The sequence below is a fragment of the Scyliorhinus torazame genome, chromosome 2 (genome assembly GCF_047496885.1).
Source record: "Scyliorhinus torazame isolate Kashiwa2021f chromosome 2, sScyTor2.1, whole genome shotgun sequence".
Classification (NCBI taxonomy): domain Eukaryota; kingdom Metazoa; phylum Chordata; class Chondrichthyes; order Carcharhiniformes; family Scyliorhinidae; genus Scyliorhinus; species Scyliorhinus torazame.
The window spans coordinates 335,828,421-335,850,279 of record NC_092708.1 but is presented as its reverse complement, the minus strand read 5'-3'; the positions used below and the strand labels follow the sequence as shown (position 1 = coordinate 335,850,279).

Here is a 21,859-nt window from a genome sequence, read left to right as displayed (position 1 = left end):
GAATCTGATAGGCTAGGATATCTGACAGGTCTGATCAACATGATGGTGGAATCTGATAGGCTAGGATATCTGACAGGCCTGTTCAACATGGTGGTGGAATCTGATCGGCTAGGATATCTGACAGGTCTGTTCAACATGGTGGTGGAATCTGATAGGCTAGGATATCTGACAGGCCTGTTCAACATGGTGGTGGAATCTGATAGGCTAGGATATCTGACAGGTCTGTTCAACGTGATGGTGGAATCTGATAGGCTAGGATATCTGACAGGTCTGTTCAACATGGTGGTGGAATCTGATAGGCTAGGATATCTGACAGGCCTGTTCAACATGGTGGTGGAATCTGATAGGCTAGGATATCTGACAGGCCTGTTCAACATGGTGGTGGAATCTGATAGGCTAGGATATCTGACAGGCCTGTTGAACATGATGGTGGAATCTGATAGGCTAGGATATCTGACAGGCCTGTTCAACATGGTGGTGGAATCTGATAGGCTAGGATATCTGACAGGGTGTTCAACATGGTGGTGGAATCTGATAGGCTAGGATATCTGACAGGTCTGATCAACATGATGGTGGAATCTGATAGGCTAGGATATCTGACAGGCATGTTCAACATGATGGTGGAATCTGATAGGCTAGGATATCTGACAGGGTGTTCAACATGATGGTGGAATCTGATAGGCTAGGATATCTGACAGGGTGTTCAACATGATGGTGGAATCTGATAGGCTAGGATATCTGACAGGTCTGTTCAACATGGTGGTGGAATCTGATAGGCTAGGATATCTGACAGGCTTGTTCAACATGGTGGTGGATTCTGATAGGCTAGGATATCTGACAGGCCTGTTCAACATGGTGGTGGAATCTGATAGGCTAGGACATCTGACAGGCGTGTTCAACATGGTGGTGGATTCTGATAGGCTAGGATATCTGACAGGCCTGTTCAACATGGTGGTGGAATCTGATAGGCTAGGATATCTGACAGGTCTGTTCAACATGGTGGTGGAATCTGATAGGCTAGGATATCTGACAGGTCTGATCAACATGGTGGTGGAATCTGATTGGCTAGGATATCTGACAGGTCTGTTCAACATGGTGGTGGATTCTGATAGGCTAGGATATCTGACAGGCCTGTTCAACATGGTGGTGGAATCTGATAGGCTAGGATATCTGACAGGCTTGTTCAACATGGTGGTGGAATCTGATAGGCTAGGATATCTGACAGGTCTGATCAACATGATGGTGGAATCTGATAGGCTAGGATATCTGACAGGCATGTTCAACATGATGGTGGAATCTGATAGGCTAGGATATCTGACAGGGTGTTCAACATGATGGTGGAATCTGATAGGCTAGGATATCTGACAGGTCTGTTCAATATGGTGGTGGAATCTGATAGGCTAGGATATCTGACAGGCTTGTTCAACATGGTGGTGGATTCTGATAGGCTAGGATATCTGACAGGTCTGTTCAACATGGTGGTGGAATCTGATAGGCTAGGATATCTGACAGGTCTGATCAACATGATGGTGGAATCTGATAGGCTAGGATATCTGACAGGCTTGTTCAACATGGTGGTGGATTCTGATAGGCTAGGATATCTGACAGGCCTGTTCAACATGGTGGTGGAATCTGATAGGCTAGGATATCTGACAGGTCTGTTCAACATGGTGGTGGAATCTGATAGGCTAGGATATCTGACAGGTCTGATCAACATGATGGTGGAATCTGATAGGCTAGGATATCTGACAGGCCTGTTCAACATGATGGTGGAATCTGATAGGCTAGGATATCTGACAGGTCTGATCAACATGATGGTGGAATCTGATAGGCTAGGATATCTGACAGGCTTGTTCAACATGGTGGTGGAATCTGATAGGCTAGGATATCTGACAGGCTTGTTCAACATGGTGGTGGAATCTGATAGGCTAGGATATCTGACAGGCCTGTTCAACATGGTGGTGGAATCTGATAGGCTAGGATATCTGACAGGTCTGATCAACATGATGGTGGAATCTGATAGGCTAGGATATCTGACAGGCCTGTTCAACATGGTGGTGGAATCTGATAGGCTAGGATATCTGACAGGCCTGTTCAACATGGTGGTGGAATCTGATAGGCTAGGATATCTGACAGGTCTGATCAACATGATGGTGGAATCTGATAGGCTAGGATATCTGACAGGTCTGATCAACATGATGGTGGAATCTGATAGGCTAGGATATCTGACAGGCCTGTTCAACATGATGGAATCTGATAGGCGAGGATATCTGACAGGTCTGATCAACATGATGGTGGAATCTGATAGGCTAGGATATCTGACAGGTCTGTTGAACATGATGGTGGAATCTGATAGGCTAAGACATCTGACAGGTCTGTTCAACATGGTGGTGGAATCTGATAGGCTAGGATATCTGACAGGTCTGTTGAACATGATGGTGGAATCTGATAGGCTAGGATATCTGACAGGGTGTTCAACATGATGGAATCTGATAGGCTAGGATATCTGACAGGCCTGTTGAACATGATGGTGGAATCTGATAGGCTAGGATATCTGACAGGTCTGATCAACATGGTGGTGGAATCTGATAGGCTAGGATATCTGACAGGCGTGTTCAACATGATGGAATCTGATAGGCTAGGATATCTGACAGGTCTGTTCGACATGATGGCGGAATCTGATAGGCTAGGATATCTGACAGGCGTGTTCAACATGATGGAATCTGATAGGCTAGGATATCTGACAGGTCTGATCAACATGATGGAATCTGATAGGCTAGGATATCTGACAGGTCTGTTCAACATGATGGAATCTGATAGGCTAGGATATCTGACAGGCCTGTTCAACATGATGGAATCTGATAGGCTAGGATATCTGACAGGTCTGATCAACATGATGGTGGAATCTGATAGGCTAGGATATCTGACAGGTCTGTTCAACATGGTGGTGGAATCTGATAGGCTAGGATATCTGACAGGCGTGTTCAACATGATGGTGGAATCTGATAGGCTAGGATATCTGACAGGTCTGTTCAACATGGTGGTGGAATCTGATAGGCTAGGATATCTGACAGGCCTGTTCAACATGGTGGTGGAATCTGATAGGCTAGGATATCTGACAGGCCTGTTCAACATGATGGAATCTGATAGGCTAGGATATCTGACAGGCCTGTTGAACATGATGGTGGAATCTGATAGGCTAGGATATCTGACAGGCCTGTTCAACATGGTGGTGGATTCTGATAGGCTAGGATATCTGACAGGCCTGTTCAACATGATGGAATCTGATAGGCTAGGATATCTGACAGGCCTGTTGAACATGATGGTGGAATCTGATAGGCTAGGATATCTGACAGGTCTGTTGAACATGATGGTGGAATCTGATAGGCTAGGATATCTGACAGGTCTGTTCGACATGATGGTGGAATCTGATAGGCTAGGATATCTGACAGGCCTGTTCAACATGATGGTGGAATCTGATAGGCTAAGATATCTGACAAGTCTGTTCAACATGATGGTGGAATCTGATAGGCTAAGATATCTGACAGGCCTGTTCAACATGGTGGTGGAATCTGATAGGCTAAGATATCTGACAGGTCTGTTCAACATGATGGTGGAATCTGATAGGCTAGGATATCTGACAGGCGTGTTCAACATGGTGGTGGAATCTGATAGGCTAGGATATCTGACAGGCGTGTTCAACATGGTGGTGGAATCTGATAGGCTAGGATATCTGACAGGCGTGTTCAACATGGTGGTGGAATCTGATAGGCTAGGATATCTGACAGGCCTGTTCAACATGGTGGTGGAATCTGATAGGCTAGGATATCTGACAGGCCTGTTCAACATGGTGGTGGAATCTGATAGCCTAGGATATCTGACAGGCCTGTTCAACATGATAGTGGAATCTGATAGGCTAGGATATCTGACAGGCCTGTTCAACATGGTGGTGGAATCTGATAGGCTAACATATCTGACAGGCCTGTTCAACATGATGGAATCTGATAGGCTAGGATATCTGACAGGCCTGTTCAACATGGGAATTACTTTATTTGCTGTGCCCAGGGATGTTGTGGAGAAATCCTGGGGTTTGATTGGCCGCCTTGTGAGGAAGCTGATTGATTGGCCGGGCCGCCAGGCAGTCTGTTGTTCACTCAGGCAATATGGCGGCCACAACCGATGGGAAGAAATTGGTGCGCAGCCCAAGTGGACTGCGCATGGTGCCGGAGAACGGCGCCTTCAGCAGCCCCTTCTCTCTCGATGAGCCTCAGTGGGTCCCGGACAAAGAGGTGCGTGGTCGAGTGTGGGCACTGGCGGCTTGTTTCGATGAGCAAAGAGTGTAATTGGGCTGGGCAGCAGCTTGGTGTGCAGCAGCTCTCCGCGGGTGCCGCAGATTTTGTTTTAATTTGGGTTCTTGGGACGCGAGCGCCTTCGGTGAGACGTGTGTGTTGATGTGGAATGAGCCGCCGAGGGCGGGCGGTGCAACTGAGAGGCATCGCGGAGTAAGAGTCCGCCTTGTTGGCGTGTTTAAAAAACGTTGGGTTTAAATCCAGACCAAATTGTCGTGGATGAGGTGGCGGTCATTCCTATCGGACCAGCTTTTGAATCCAGTTTATTTGTCTGTTCGTGTTTCTCGGGTTTACTGCTTTGTGTGAGAAAGAGGGATTCATGAAAAATGTATTGTCACCTGGAGCTCACACCGTATAATTGTACCAGTTCAGCCGTAGTTGTTGAAGTTTATTTGTTCCAGTTCAGTATGCTTGTTAACACAAACTATTTCTCAGTTTATTAACCACGGAATACAATCAGCGATTTGGCGAACACTTGTTTTTGTGTCCGTTGTATCCAGTAGTCCCATGTCTGTTTTCACTTGGTTCTCAAAGTTTTTTTTTTTCTTAACCCCACCCTGAGGATCCCATTCTGCGCCAGTGTTTATTTTACGCAACTGTCTCGATGAGCTGTTGTCAGTTTGTCTCTTAGCCAGTCACACGTGGGCAGTTCTGTTTGCTCTCTGTGACCAATACTTTATAGAAACTAGGTGAAAACAATCCAAGCTCAACTCAAATCTTTAGCTGGGAAAGAGAGAAAAATTGTATCGTGCCAGTTTTGTCTGGATTTGGGCACTCGTAAACTCCAAGCACAATCCATTTCCTATCTCTGCGTGTGTTTATTCCCACTTTTGCAGCCACCTGGAACACCTGTTGGCCGGTAGCATTGTAGTTTTGCTGTGCAGGTGTACAGATAAAATGTATAAATGAATATACTGTGGTTAACTATTAGATTTCTCACTTCTAGGTATCTAAATTCCATATATTGACTCCTTATTTCAGATACTTTTTGCTTTTTTAATGCTATTTTCATTTATCTGATGATTTTCATTAAAGTGTAAACAAAGGTTTGTCTTAATTGTGTTTCTATATCAATAATAGATTCCAAGTGATGTACCAGCTCAAAGTTTGGGCAAATATTGTTCAATTAACAACATGTAATAAAGTATCCGCTTTACCCTTGCCTGATATTACCACTGTCTCAGTTGTGTAACTCAATCACTTCCCTGTTGTTTGCAATCTAAAATTTGCAATAAATTTAATATAACCTTCGCCCCACCAACCTCCGAACAGTTCTGTTTGCAATAAACCATTTTTAAAATTGCTAATCTTTATAGAATGTAGAACATTACAGCGCAGTACAGGCCCTTCGGCCCTCGATGTTGCGCCGACCTGTGAAACCACTTTAAAGCCCATCTACACTATTCCCTTATCGTCCATATGTCTATCCAATGACCATTTGAATGCCCTTAGTGTTTTTTTTTTTTTTATAAATGTTTTATTGAAATTTTTTTCCCAAACAACAATTTTTCCCCTCTTACAAAGCAAACGCAACAATAACAATACAGAAATTTTAAACAATACACAAGTAACAAAACCCCTTTATCTTTGACCTAAACTAAACCCCCCCTCCCCCCCCCCCCCCCGCCTCCCCCTGGGTTGCTGCTGCTGGTCATCTGTCTTCCCTCTAACGTTCCCCTAGGTAGTCGAGAAATGGCTGCCACCGCCTGGTGAACCCTTGAGCCGATCCTCTCAGGGCAAACTTTATCTGCTCCAGTTTAATGAACCCCGCCATATCATTTACCCAGGCCTCCAGTCCGGGGGGTTTTGCCTCCTTCCACATGAGTAGGATCCTGCGCCGGGCTACTAGGGACGCAAAGGCCACAACGTCGGCCTCTTTCGCCTCCTGCACTCCCGACTCTTCCGCAACTCCAAATAGAGCTAACCCCCAGCCTGGTTTGACCCGGGCCTTCACCACCCGCGAAATCACTCCCGTCACTCCCTTCCAATACCCTTCCAGTGCCGGGCATGCCCAAAACATATGTGCGTGGTTTGCCGGGCTCCCGCCACACCTCCCACATTTGTCCTCCACTCCAAAGAACCTGCTCAATCTTGCTCCCGTTATGTGTGCTCTATGTAGCACCTTAAATTGAATCAGGCTAAGCCTGGCGCATGAGGAAGAGGAATTTACCCTGCTTAGGGCATCAGCCCACATACCCTCCTCTATCTCCTCCCCTAGTTCTTCTTCCCACTTTCCTTTTAGTTCGCCCACCGACTCCTCCCCCTCTTCCCTCATCTCTCGGTAAATCCCTGACACCTTGCCCTCTCCGACCCACACCCCTGAAAGCACCCTGTCCTGTATCCCCTGTGTCGGGAGCAATGGAAATTCCCTCACCTGTTGTCTAGTAAATGCCCTCACCTGCATATATCTCAAGAAATTTCCCCGGGGCAACTTATACTTTTCCTCCAATGCTCCCAAGCTCGCAAAAGTCCCATCTATAAATAAATCTCCCACCCTCCTAATTCCCAACTGGAACCAGCTCTGAAATCCTCCATCCATTCTTCCTGGGGCGAACCTATGGTTGTTCCTGATTGGGGACCCCACCAGGGCTCCCCGCACCCCTCTCTGTCGCCTCCACTGTCCCCAGATATTCAATGTTGCCGCCACCACCGGGTTCGTGGTAAACTTTTTAGGTGAGATCGGTAGCGGCGCCGTCACCAGCGCCTCTAAACTCGTCCCTTTACAGGACTTTCTCTCCAGTCTTTCCCACGCCGCTCCCTCACCCTCCATCATCCATTTACGTATCATTGCCACATTGGCGGCCCAATAGTAATCGCCCAAGTTCGGTAGTGCCAATCCTCCTCTGTCCCTACTACGCTGAAGGAACCCCCTCCTTACTCTCGGAACTTTCCCTGCCCACACGAAGCTCGTGATGCTCCTGTCTATTTTATTAAAAAAGGTCTTAGTGATTAGTATAGGGAGACATTGAAATACAAATAAGAACCTCGGGAGGACCATCATCTTAATTGCTTGCACCCTGCCCGCCAGCGATAGAGGCTGCATGTCCCACCTCTTGAAGTCCTCCTCCATTTGTTCTACCAACCGTGTCAGATTAAGTCTGTGCAAGGTTCCCCAGCTCCTAGCGATCTGAATCCCCAGGTATCGGAAGTTTCTTTCCACTTTCCTTAGAGGCAAGCCTTCTATCTCTCTACTCTGGTCCCCTGGATGTATCACAAATAATTCACTCTTCCCCATGTTTAGCCTATACCCCGAGAAATCCCCGAACCCCCTCAAAATTCGCATAACCTCTATCATTCCCCCCGCTGGGTCCGACACGTATAACAATAGGTCATCCGCATATAACGAGACTCTGTGTTCTTCTCCCCCTCTAATCACCCCTCTCCATTTCCTGGAGTCTCTCAACGCCATGGCCAGAGGTTCAATTGCCAACGCGAACAACAATGGAGACAGCGGGCATCCCTGTCTTGTTCCCCTATATAGTCGGAAATACTCCGATCTATGTCGACCTGTAACTACGCTTGCCGTTGGAGCCCCATAAAGAAGTCTAACCCAGCTAATAAACCCGTTCCCAAACCCAAACCTCCTTAACACTTCCCATAAATACTCCCACTCCACCCTATCAAATGCCTTCTCTGCGTCCATTGCCGCCACTATCTCTGCCTCCCCCTCCACTGGGGGCATCATTATCACCCCTAATAGTCGTCGCACGTTAACATTCAGTTGTCTCCCTTTTACGAACCCTGTCTGGTCTTCGTGCACCACCCCCGGGACACAGTCCTCTATCCTCGATGCCAGTACCTTTGCCAACAATTTGGCGTCCACGTTCAACAATGAAATGGGTCTATAGGACCCGCACTGCAACGGATCTTTATCCCTCTTCAAAATTAACGATATCGTCGCCTCCGACATCGTCGGGGGTAGAGTCCCCCCTTTCCTGGCCTCATTGAACGTCCTCACCATCAACGGGGCCAACAAGTCCACATATTTTCTGTAATACTCCACCGGGAACCCGTCTGGTCCTGGGGCCTTCCCTGCTTGCATGCTTCCCAGTCCCTTAATAACCTCGTCCACCCCAATCGGTGCCCCCAGGCCTACCACCCCCCGCTCCTCCACTTTCGGGAACCTCAATTGGTCCAGGAACTGCCGCATCCCCTCCTCTCCCTCTGGGGGTTGAGACCTATACAGTTCCTCATAGAAGGTCTTGAACACCTCATTTATCTTTCCTGCCCTTCGCACCGTGTCTCCCCTTTCGTCTCTAATTCCTCCTATTTCCCTCGCTGCTGCCCTCTTTCGCAATTGATGAGCCAACAGGCGACTCGCCTTTTCCCCATATTCATACCTCCTCCCCTGTGCCTTCCTCCACAGTACCTCCGCCTTTCTGGTGGTCAGAAGGTCAAATTCCGTCTGGAGTCGTCTCCTCTCCCTGTACAATTCCTCCTCCGGGGTCTCTGCAAATTCCCTATCCACCCTTAAAATCTCCCCCAGTAATCTTTCCCTTTCCTTGGCCTCTGTTTTCCTTTTGTGGGCCCCAATGGAGATCAGCTCTCCTCTGACCACCGCTTTTAGTGCTTCCCATACCACTCCCACAGGGACCTCGCCGTCGTCATTGACCTCCAGGTATCTCTCAATACACCCCCGCACTCTTGCACACACTCCCTCATCCGCCATCAGTCCCACATCTAATCGCCAGAGTGTTCTCTGCTCCCTTTCCTCTCCTAATTCCAGGTCCACCCAATGTGGGGCATGATCCGAAACCGCTATGGCTGAGTACTCAGCTTCTTCCACCCTAGAGATCAACGACCTTCCCAAAACAAAAAAATCTATCCGGGAGTACACTTTATGGACATGGGAGAAGAAGGAATACTCCCTAGCCCTAGGTCTAAGAAATCGCCATGGATCCACTCCCCCCATTTGGTCCATAAACCCCTTAAGTACCTTGGCCGCTGCCGGCCTTCTTCCGGTCCTTGAGCTGGATCTATCTAGCCCCGGGTCCAGCACCGTATTAAAGTCCCCTCCTAAAATCAAGTTTCCTACCTCCAGGTCCGGTATACGCCCCAGCATCCGTCTCATAAATCCCGCATCGTCCCAGTTTGGGGCATACACGTTAACCAACACGACCTCCATTCCCTCCAGCCTGCCACTCACCATTACATATCTACCTCCGCTATCTGCTACGATGTTCTTTGCTTCAAATGCGACCTGTTTCCCCACCAAAATGGCCACCCCTCTATTCTTTGCGTCCAGTCCTGAGTGGAACACCTGTCCCACCCATCCTTTCCTTAGCCTAACTTGGTCCGCCACCTTTAGGTGCGTCTCTTGGAGCATAACCACGTCTGCCCTTAGTCCTTTCAAATGCGCGAGCACTCGGGCCCTTTTTATCGGTCCGTTCAGGCCTCTCACGTTCCACGTGATCAGCCTCACTAGGGGGCTACCTGCCCCCCTCCCGTGTCGACTAGCCATTACCTTCTCTAGGCCAGTCCCATATCCCGCCTCCGCGCTCCCGCTCGCTCCCCCAGCGTCGCACACCATCCCCGCCCACCCACTCTTTAGCCATTTCCTTTTGGATTTCCGCAGCAGCAACCCAGTTGTCCCCCCCCCCCCTTCTCCCTCCCTCCTCCCCTCCCCGCTAGATCTCTTTCTAGCTTGATTGCTCCCCCCATATTACTTCCGTAAGTCAGCTGACTTCAACTGACCCCGGCTACTCCTGCTCACTCCTCGACCCCCCCCATGTGGGGAACTCCCATCCGCCTTGCGCCTGTCTTCCCGCCTTATTCTTTCTGGTGCGGGAACATCCCTTTACCTGACCCGCCTCTTATGGCGCAGCTCCCTTTCCCCTCCCCCTCCCCTTCCCCATTCTCCAACTATGTCCCGTCTTTCCCCCCTCACCGGCGCCCACATTTCCCCAATGTCTCCCCCCTTCCCTGTTTACTTCTCAATTAACTTCCACCGTAACATTAACAATAACATTTCCTGCAGCATCAGTCCCTCAGTTCCGATCCAATTTCTCTTCTTTGATGAAGGTCCATGCTTCCTCCGCCGTCTCGAAATAATGGTGTCTCTCCTGATACGTGACCCATAGTCTTGCCGGCTGCAGCATCCCGAACTTCACCTTCCTTTTATGCAACACCTCTTTGGCTCGGTTGAAGCTCGCCCTCCTTCTCGCCACCTCCGCACTCCAATCCTGGTATACCCGTACCACTGCATTCTCCCATCTGCTACTCCGCACCTTTTTAGCCCATCTCAGGACCTCTTCTCTATCCTTAAGGCGGTAAAATCGCACGATTATCGCCCTGGGTGGTTCTCCCGCTTTTGGTCTTCTCGTCGGAATCCGATTTGCCCACTCCACCTCCAAGGGGCCCGTAGGGGCCTCAGCACCCATCAGTGAGCTCAGCATCGTACTTGCGTACGCTCCACAGTCCACTCCTTCCACACCCTCAGGGAGACCCAGTATCCGAAGGTTCTTCCTTCGCGCTCCATTTTCTAGGGCTTCGATCCTTTCAGTACACTTTTTATGAAGTGCCTCGTGCGTCTGTGTCTTAACCGCCAGGCCCAGGATCTCGTCCTCAATATCTGTCACCTTCTGCTCCACCACACGGAGCTCTGTCTCCTGGGTCTTTAATGTCTCCTTGAGCCCCTCAATTGCCTGTAGCAACGGGGTCAGCACCTCCCTCTTCAGCAGCTCCACGCACCGTCTCACAATTTCATGCTCAGGCCCCCATGTCGCCTGCGCTTTCTCCGCCGCCATCTTGTACTTCTCTCTTTCTGACCCTTTGGTCGACGATTCCTCGCGCTGCAGCCGCCGCCGCCGGTTTTTTCCTCCTTCGTTTGGGGGGGACTCCCTTCTCACATACCCTACACCGGGTTGCGTCGTCGAAAAATTCCCCGTTGGGGCTCTTAAAAGAGCCCGAAGGTCCGTCGGAGCTGGAGCCGCCGAAGCGTGCGGCTAGCTCGGCATCACCGCAACCGGAAGTCCCTTCAGTGGCCTTGATGAGGTCTTTTCACAGTTGTTCCCCCTGCTGCTAGAATTCACCTTTGATACAGGCCCTCAGGTCAGCTTGCAGCTTTAAGCTTGCCCTTCCCCCGCCTGCATGCTGGAAGAGGCCCTGTTTATCCTGTAGTTGCAGCCAAATCTTTCACTGTTTCTGCGTGTGTCTGGCAACCAAGAGACATACCCTTCCTGGGGGACACTGTCGGGGGAATATTGCCGCCTTCTTCCCACACCGGGAAATGTCAAACAAATGCCGTGGGGGCCCTGTAAAAGAGCCCAAAAGTCCGTTCCAAGCAGGAGCTGCCGAATATGCGACCTAGCTCTGCATAGCCGCACCCGGAAGTCCTGAATGCCCTTAGTGTTGGCGAGTCCACTGCTGTTGCAGGCAGGGCATTCCACGCCCTTACTACTCTGAGTAAAGAACCTACCTCTGACGTCTGTCCTATATCTATGTCCCCTCGTGCTAGACATCACCATCCGAGGAAAAAGGCTTTCGCTGTCCACCCTATCTAATCCTCTGATCATCTTGTATGCCTCAATTAAGTCACCTCTTCACCTTCTTCTCTCTAACGAAAACAGCCTCAAGTCCCTCAGCCTTCCCTCATAAGATCTTCCCTCCATACCAGGCAACATTCTGGTAAATCTCCTCTGCACCCTTTCCAATGCTTTCACATCCTTCCTATAATGCGGCGACCAGAATTGCACGCAATACTCCAAATGTGGCTGCACCAGTGTTTTGTGCAGCTGCAACATGACCTCATGGCTCCGAAACTCAATCCCTCTACCAATAAAAGCTAATACACCGTACGCCTTCTTAACAACCCTTTCAACCTGGGTGGCAACTTTCAGGGATCTATGTATATGGACACCGAGATCTCTCTGCTTATCCACACTACCAAGAATCTTACCATTAGCCCAGTACTCTGTCTTCCTGTTATTCCTTCCAAAATGAATCACCTCACACTTTTCTGCATTAAACTCCATTTGCCACCTCTCAGCCCAGCGCTGCAGCTTATCTATGTCCCTCTGTAACTTGTAACATCCTTCCGCACTGTCCACAACTCCACCGACTTTAGTGTCATCTGCAAATTTACTCACCCATCCTTCTACGCCCTCCTCCAGGTCATTTATAAAAATGACAAACAGCAGTGGCTCCAAAACAGATCCTTGTGGTACACCACTAGTAACTGGACTCCAGTCTGAACATTTCCCATCAACCATCACCCTTTGTCTTCTTCCAGCTAGCCAATTTCTGATCCAAACTGCTACATCACCCTGAATCCCATGCCTCCGTATTTTCTGCAGTAGCCTACCATGAGGAACCTTATCAAATGCTTTACTGAAATCCATATACACCACATCAACTGCTTTACCCTCATCCACCTGTTTGGTCACCTTCTCAAAGAACTCAATAAGGTTTGTGAGGCACGACCTACCCTTCACAAAACCGTGTTGACTATCTCTAATCAAATTTTTCCTTTCCGGATGATTATACATCCTATCTCTTATAAACCTTTCCAAGACTTTGCCCACAACAGAAGTAAGTTACCGGGGTTGTCTCTACTCCCCTTCTTGAACAAGGGGACAACATTTGCTATCCTCCAGTCTTCTGGCACTATTCCTGTAGACAAAGATGACTTAAAGATCAAAGGCTCAGTAATCTCCTCCCTAGCTTCCCAGAGAATCCTAGGATAAATCCCATCCGGCCCAGGGGACATACCTATTTTCACACTTTCCAGAATTGCTAACACCTCCTTATGAACCTCAAGCCCTTCTAGTCGAGTAGCCTGAATCTCAGTATTCTCCTCGACAACATTGTCTTTTTCCTGTGTGAATACTGGCGAAAAATATTCATTTAGCACCTCTCCTATCTCCTCGGACTCCACGCACAACTTCCCACTACTGTCCTTGACTGGCCCTACTCTTACCCTAGTCATTCTTTTATTCCTGACATATCTATAGAAAGCTTTAGGGTTATCCTTGATCCTATCTGCCAAAGACTTCTCATGTCCCCTCCTGGCTCTTCTTAGCTCTCTCTTTAAGTCCTTCCTAGCTAACTTGTAACTCTCGAGCGCCCTAACTGAACCTTCATGTCTCATCTTTACAGAAGCCGCCTCCTTCCTCTTGACAAGTGTTTTGACTGCTTTAGTAAACCACGGTTCCCTCTCTCGACCACTTCCTCCCTGCCTGACGGGTACATACTTATCAAGGACACGCATTAGCTGTTCCTTGAACAAGCTCCACATTTCCATTGTGCCTATCCCCTGCAGTTTTCCTCCATCCGATGCATCCTAAGTCTTGCCTCATCGCATCATAATTGCCTTTCCCCCAGATATAACTTGCCCTGCGGTATATACATATCCCTTTCCATCACTAAAGTAAACGTAATCGAATTGTGGTCACTATCACCAAAGTGCTCACCTACCTCCAAATCTAACACCTGTCCTGGTTCATTACCCAGTACCAAATCCAATATGGCCTCTCCTCTCGTTGGCCTATATACATACTGTGTCAGGAAACCCTCCTGCACACATTGGACAAAAACGGACCCATCTAAAGTACTCAAACTATCACGTTTCCAGTCATCATTTGGAAAGTTAAAGTCCCCCATAACAACTACCCTGTTGCTTTCGCCCCTATCCAGAATCATCTTTGCAATCCTTTCCTCTACATCTCTGGAACTTTTCGGAGGCCTATAGAAAACTCCTAACAGGGTGACCTCTCCTTTCCTGTTTCTAACCTCAGCCCATACTACCTCCGTAGACGAGTCCTCATCAAATGTCCTTTCTGCCACCGTAATACTGTCCTTGACTAACAATGCCACCCCTCCCTCTCTTTTACCACCTTCCCTGAGCTTACTGAAATATCTAAACCCGGGCACCTGCAACAACCATTCCTGTCACTGCTCTATCCATGTCTCCGAAATGGCCACAACATCGAAGTCCCAGGTACCAACCCATGCCGCAAGTTCACCCACCTTATTCCGGATGCTCCTGGCATTGAAGAAGACACACTTTAAACCACCTTCCTGCCTGCCGGTACACTCCTGCAACTTTGAAACCTTACTCATGACCTCACTACTCTCAACCTCCTGTATACTGGAGCTACAATTCAAGTTCCCAATCCCCTGCTGAACTAGTTTAAACCCTCCCGAAGAGCATTAGCAAATTCCCCCCCCCCCCAGGATATTGGTACCCCTCTGGTCCAGGTGTAGACCATCCCGTTTGTAGCGGTCCGACCAACCCCAGAATGAGCCCCAATTATCCAGAAATCTGAAACCCTCCCTCCTGCACCATCCCTGTAGCCACTTGTTCAACTCCTCTCTCTCCCTATTCCACGTCTCGCTAGCACGTGGCACGTGTAACAACCCAGAGATAATAACTCTGTCCTAGATCTGAGTTTCCACCCTGAATTCCTGCCTTACATCCCCATCCCTTTTCCTACCTCTGTCGTTGGTACCTATGTGGACCACGACTTGGGGCTGCTCCCCCTCCCCCTTAAGGATCCCAAAAACACTATCTGAGACATCACGAACCCTGGCACCTGGGAGGCAACACACCAACCGCGAGTCTCTCTCGATCCCACAGAATCTCCTATCTATCCCCCTAACTATGGAATCTCCAATGACTAATGCTCTACTCCTCTCCCCCCCCCCATCCCTTCTGAGCAACACGGACAGACTCTGTGCCCGAGACCTGTACCCCATGGCTTACACCTGGTATGTCGTTCCCCCCCAACAGTATCCAAAGCGGTATATTTGTACTAAGGGGAACGACCACAGGGGATCCCTGTACCGCCTGCTTCCTCCCAGCCCCTCTCACCGTCACCCATCTATCTTTATTCTTTGGAGTAACTACATCCCTGAAGCTTCTATCTATGACCACCTCTGCCTCCCGAATGATCCGAAGTTCATCCAGCTCCAGTTCCCTAATGCGTTTTCTGAGGAGCTGGAGATGGGTGCACTTCCCACATGAAATCAGCAGGGACACTGACGGCGTCCCTCACCTCAAACATTCTGCAGGAGGAATCTATCTTCTGTGAAGGTGTAAATTCCTTGTTGTGATATATTTTGTCAGGGCTGGGTGCTTATACTATACCTCAGCATTATTTACATTTGAATATTAACAGGCAATTTGACTCTAGAGTGCTTTGTTGCTCGTTTTAGCCTTCGTTTAATTGCTTTTGTTCTGTCACCTTTGCTCTTGAGTCGCCAGGTATCTTTATGATACCGCCACGTGGTTCAAGTCTGAGTAATGATCAATAATCCAACACAATGCTTAGTAAGAGTTAAATCAACGCCCATTTATTATATACAGTAATCAATACTTATACATTAATTCTACTTCTAAGCTACTTCCTACAACTAAAAGGCCAATACTTAACTTTGGAAATGGCCCACCAGGTCAGGGAAACGAATGGCCTTTCGTATGGGTTCTGTGCCTGCGGGATTCAAAGCTGGTACAGGTCGATAGTCAGGAGTGCCTATCTCATAGCGAGTGTTGGAGTAAGACTTACGCTCTTGCGGTTGTTGTAGAAGGTCAGCAGAAGGGTCTCCAAAGTTGCGGAGAGGAGAAGAAGGGTGAAGAAGGGTCGATTTGAACTTGGCCCCTATTCTTATAGTCCCCAGGGGCTTCCCGCCTCTCGGGGCGGATCTTGTACCTGGTTCCAAGTGATTGGACTGGGTCCCAATCACTTGGTTCGATATTCTCCAATGCTGGAGCGATTCCTTGATCGAGGGGTGGTCATTCACCTCTCTTTGTGTAAGCTCCTGCTGGCGCCGAAAAGTCTGGGTCGGCTTTGTGTTACTAATTTGTAGCATATTGTTCCTGGGATTGCTACTTTATAGATTATCATAGAATTTACAGTGCAGAAGGAGGCCATTCGGCCCATCGAGTCTGCACCGGCTCTTGGAAAGAGCACCTTGCCCAAGGTCAACACCTCCACCCTATCCACATAACCGAGTAACCCCACCCAACACTGAGGGCAATTTTGGTCACTAAGGGCAATTTATCATGGCCAATCCACCTAACCTGCACATTTTTGGACTGTGGGAGGAAACCGGAGCACCCGGAGGAAACCCACGCACACACGGGGAGGATGTGCAGACTCCGCACAGACAGTGACCCAAGCCGGAATCAAACCTGGGACCCTGGAGCTGTGAAGCAATTGTGCTATCCACAATGCTACCGTGCTGCCCTAAATGCTTCACTTTAACCAAGTGCTGTTACACTGCCTGCCTCTCTAGTCCCCAGCAAAGAATTGCAAAGACAGGGTGGGATTCTCTGTCCCGCCAACTCTGTTACTATGCAGATGGCTGGTGTGTTGTGTTGATGGCTGCAGGTATCGATTCGGTCTGGCTTCCCCAGAGGCGAATACACTGTTTTACCTGCAGCTGTCTGTTTGAGTCCTGTTGGCTGATTTTCCCATCAGCCTCTTCCGTTCGCCATTTTAAATTGGGGTTTGTCCATTCTAATCGGGAGGTAGCCATTTTACATGGCTACAGCTTCTAGCTGAACTCGATTCAAAATCTGTTGTTTAGCAGTTTATATACCGACAGAGATTACTGGGTGGTGACCAGTTGAACTCTGGGCCAGTTATTCCCTTTGCTTGATACGGGGCACTATCGAAGGCAAGCTTCTGTATCATTGTCTTATCTAAGATCAGCAAATTGCACAGACTAGAGACTGAATCGTAAAAGCCTGGAAGTCCCAGATTCAGTTATTCACTGGATATATTTGGTCAATTGTGGCAGCTTCCGATATAGATAGGTGATGTGAACACTCTTGCATCATTGAACTTTTCTGTTTTGTAACATGCGTGTCTTTCTACTTTCCATATGTTTGTACTTCTATTTAATCAACTGAATTCTAGAAAATTTCAGCATAAATCACACAAAAAAAAATCACTGGTGATAACTATTGTAATGTTTTACATACAACAGTTTATAGTCCACTCTTATTACAAGTTCCCTGTAATGAAGCATAAAAACAGTGTAATATTGTATATCAAATACTTGTGTTTTCAAACACATTTATTTTATACTAAACTATCTGCAGTTTATGACAATCTAACTATATCACCGATAATTAAATAAGTAGTTTCAGTTTTTACATCTGTGATTTAAGTAGTTCTTTTGTTCATGTGGCTGGCTTGATTCTGCACTTTTGCTTTTATTTGAAACCTGTGAAGATTGTAGCTTTATAGGTGCTGAATAGAATATCTAATTCCGGCTTCTTTCCAAAATAACAAACTTCCTACAGTTGTATTAATTACAAAGTAATTTTAAAGTTTATTCAGTGAAGTGGTCTGTGAATTATATGGCCATGACTGGAACTGCATACTTCTATCAGACTGGAACCTGTGCTGTTCAATATATTGGGGCTGGTTTAGCACACTGGGCTAAATCGCTGGCTTTTAAAGCAGACCCAGCAGGCCAGCAGCACTGTTCAATTCCCGTACCAGCCTCCCCGAACAGGCGCCAGAATGTGGCGACTAGGGGCTTTTCACAGTAACTTCATTGAAGCCTACTTGTGACGATAAGCGATTTTCATTTCATTATTTGCAAATTGTCACCATGCTGATTATTTTTATGTTAAGGCAAGGGAAGACCGTAATGCTGATTTAATAATCTTTATTGTCACAAGTAGGCTTACATTAACACTGCAATGAAGTTACTGTGAAAAGCCCTGAGTCGCCACATTCCGGCGCCTATTCGGGTACACAGTTGGAGAATTCAGAATGTCCAAATTACCTAACAGCGCGTCTTTTGGGACTTGAGAGGAAACTGTAACACCTAGAGGAAACCAATGCAGACACAAGACAAACGTGCAGACTCCACGCAGACAGTGACCCAAGCCTGGAATCCAACATGGGACCCTGGCATTGTGAAGTAACAGTGCTAACCGCTTTGCTGCCCTACTAAGGCAAGTGTTTTTCAGTTGGTGCTCAAGATGCCCTGTGGGATAAAACTAACCCACACTAGTGCAGCTGAATATAGAGACTATGAAGGTCACCCAAAATAGCCAATAAGAGAGTATAAGAGTAGAAAGCAGCAAACTCAAAAGGGAACCCAAATTTTATAAAAACAAAGATTAACAAAAATTCAAAGGCAGCATGGGGCTAATTAAGGATTTTAAAAAAACTGCTGTAGTGGCAGTGGCTAGGGCAAAGGTGTTAAATGAGTACTTAAAAAAAATTTAACATACCCAATTCATTTTTTCCAATTGAGGGGCAATTTAGCGTGGCCAATCCCTGAACATCTTTGGGTTGTGGGGGCGAAACCCACGCAAACGCGGGGAGAATGTGCAAATTCCACACGGATAGTGACCCAGAGTTGGGCTTGAACCTGGCGCCTCGGCGCCGTGAGGCAGCAGTGCTCACCACTGTGCCACCATGCTGCCCCACTTTGCATCTCTTAAGAGATACTTTCAATGTAGCAGTAAAGGGAGGATGAAGTAGTGATATTTGGTAGCATAAGAATGGATAAACTAGATATTTGATAGGTTGGCAGTACTCAAAGGCAATGGGATAGGGCAAAGTCAGGATGGGATGTACAGAAGGCAATAGAATGGGCCCCTAACCATGATTCATGCCTATAATGCCAAACAATTGTAGTAAACTATAAACGGTTGGACTTTTGATGGCGGCCATGGAGGAGTAGGTCGCACATTTGATAGCTCCTGCCTGTGACGGACTTTTGGACCTTTTTCTCCCGTTTTTTCCCGGTTTTTATTGGATGAATCGGTGGAGAGTGAGACGGTGAGGAGAAATCCCCCTCCAGTGTATGGAGAATTGGACCAGAAGTGGCCGTGTAAGAAGATTCTACAAGAAAGACAGGAGCAGAGCTGGCAATGCGGGAAAGCATGGCGGAGAAGGAGGGCCGCGGAGAGATGGCACAGTGGTCGACCGAGCAGCTGGTGAAGTTTTTTGAAGATTGCTTCGCTAAGCTGAAGAAGGACACGCTGGACTCGATCAAGGCTTCGACTGATCAGGTGGTGCAGAATCAAGACATACATGGACGTGCGATCCAGGAGGTGGAGAAAAAGGTATCCGAGCACGAGGAATACATAACCGTGCTGGAGACCAAGGTGGAGATGATGAATGACCGCCAGAAAAGAATGCAAGAGAAGCTGGAGGACTTGGACAACAGGTCCAGGAGGCAGAACCTGAGAATCGTCGGCCTCCCTGAGGGCAGTGAGGGATCGGATGCAAGGACCTATGTGACGAACATGCCGGAGAAGTTGATGGGGCTGAGGCATTCCCTCGGCCCCTGGAAGTGGATGGAGCGCACAGAGCCCTCGCGAAAAAGCCATGAGCGAATGAGCCGTCAAGGGCGACGGTGGTACTTTTGCACCGGTTCCTGGACAAGGAACACATTCTGCGTGGGTCAAGAAAGAACGGAGCAGCAGGTCGGAGAATTGCGAGCTGCGCATTTATCAAGACCTGGTCACGGATTTGGCCAAGAGGTGGGTTTAATCGGGCAAAATCGTCCCTCTTTAAGAAAGGGATAAAGTTCGGGATGTTGTACCCAGCGCGTCTGTGGGCCACAAATGAGGACTGGGAATTTTACTTCGAAACAACCGGACGATGCATTGCCTTTCATCAGGGCAAAAAGACTGGATGTGAACTAAAGACACTGAATCCTTGGCGAGTGTATTGCAATGGCGATTTGTTGACTATCACTTTTGTGCTGGTTTGAATAAGTAGTGTTATGTGCAATAAGGGGTTGTTTCGATGGCTAAAGTTATCTTTGTCTTACTTGGAGGGGGGTGGGTTTCTGTGGTTGTTTTTCCACTGTTTTTTCTGCTGTTTGTTTACTGGAGAATGTGATGCTTTGAATATGTATGTCCAAGTTGGGGGCCGGGGGGGGGGGGGGGGGGGGGGGGGGGGGGGGGGGGGGGGGGGAGGAAAGAGAACAATAGGGAGACAGTCTGTCTGGTGCCATGGGTGGGAGCTATCAGGTCAGTTAGGTAAGCTGCCTCACGGAAGCACAGTGGGGGGCAAGCAGGTGATAAGCTTGATATGGGGGGTTGGGTTTCTGGTGCTGTTACCGGGAGGGAGGGGGGAGAGCTGCTTTGCTGACAGGGGAGGAACTGTTACTAGGGGACAACTGGGAGGTTGGTGATGGCGGATGTCCGAGGGCGGGCTTGAGGAGGCCGGGGACGCGAGCTGGAGTGTTCGCTCATTTGAAGGGGTTGAAGGCAGATGTGGCGATGTTACAAGAGACACACCTCAAGTTACAGACCAGACTAGATTGAGAAAGGGGTCGGTTGGCCAAGTATTCCACTCTGGGCTAGACTCAAAGACCAAGGGGTGTAGCGATTTTGATTAATAAACGAGTGGCATTCGAGGCAGGGAGAATCGTGTCAGACAATGGGGGCAGGTATGTAATGGTGAGTGGGAAGCTGAAGGGGGTGTGGGTGGTACTCGTGAACGTATATGCTCCGAATTGGGACGATGTGGAATTTATGAGACGGGTGTTGGGTAAGATCCCAGACTTAGAGTCACATAACTTGATCACGGGGGGAGATTTTAACACAGTCATTGATCAGGAATTGGACTGGTCAAAATCTAGGACAGGAAGGGTGCCAGCTGCGGCAAAGGAATTGAAGGCGTTTATGGAAGAGATGGAGGGAGTAGACCCATGGAGGTTTGCACAGCCAAGGGCGAAGGAGTTTTCTTTTTTCTCCCATGTCCACAAGGTATACTCTTGGATCGACTTTTTTGTTCTGAACAGGGCTCTAATACCAGGGGTGGTGGATACTGAGTACTCGGCAATTGCAGTGTCGGATCATGCACCACATTGAGTGGATCTACGGGTTAGTTTGGAGAGAGGACAACACTCGCTAAGGAGGCTAGATGTGGGGTTGTTAGCAGACAAAGCGGTCTGTGGGCAGGTGAACAAGTCCATCCAGAACTACCTGGAAACAAATGATACGGGGGAGGTCTCTGCAGCAACGGTCTGGGAAGCTTTGAAGGCAGTGGTCCGAGGGAAATTAATCTTGATACATGCCCACAGAGAAAAGGTGGAACGGGCTGAGAGGGATAGGTTAGTTGAGGAGATACTCCAGGTGGACAGGAGATACTCGGAGGCCCCGGACGCGGGGCTACTGAGTGAACGGCGGAGGTTACAGGTGGAGTTTGGGCTGTTGACTACAGGGAAGGCAGTGGAACAACTGAAGAAGGCAACCGGGGGGCGATCTATGAGTATGGGAAAAAGTAACGCAGAATGTTAGCGCACCAGCTCAGAAAAAGGGAGGCGACCAGGGAGATAGGAAGAGTAAAGAGTAGAGGTGGGATCACGGTCCTAGATCCAGTGGGGGTGAATGAGGTGTTTAAGGACTTTTACAGGAAATTATATGAGTCTGAACTCCCGGCTGGGGTGGAGGGGATGAGGCAGTTTTTGGGGTGGTTGAGATTCCCGAGGGTGGATGAGGATCTGGTGGAAGGGCTGGGAGCCCCAATTGAAATTGAGGAAATAATGGAGTGGCTGGAGGGCATGCAGTCGGTCAAGGCCCCAGG

At 48.5% G+C, this 21,859-nt stretch overlaps 1 protein-coding gene across 2 annotated transcripts in view; it reads left to right on the top strand.

The window, feature by feature from the left end:
- The first annotated feature begins 4,128 nt into the window (after nt 1-4,128).
- The window catches only part of zfyve21 (zinc finger, FYVE domain containing 21), a 51,727-nt gene continuing 33,996 nt past the window's right edge, over nt 4,129-21,859 (top strand). For both annotated transcript variants that reach the window (XM_072490038.1, XM_072490028.1), the window contains exon 1: nt 4,129-4,289. In XM_072490038.1, the coding sequence (XP_072346139.1) occupies nt 4,164-4,289 (126 nt within the window). In that variant the 5' untranslated portion in view covers nt 4,129-4,163. The remainder of the gene's footprint in view (nt 4,290-21,859) is intronic.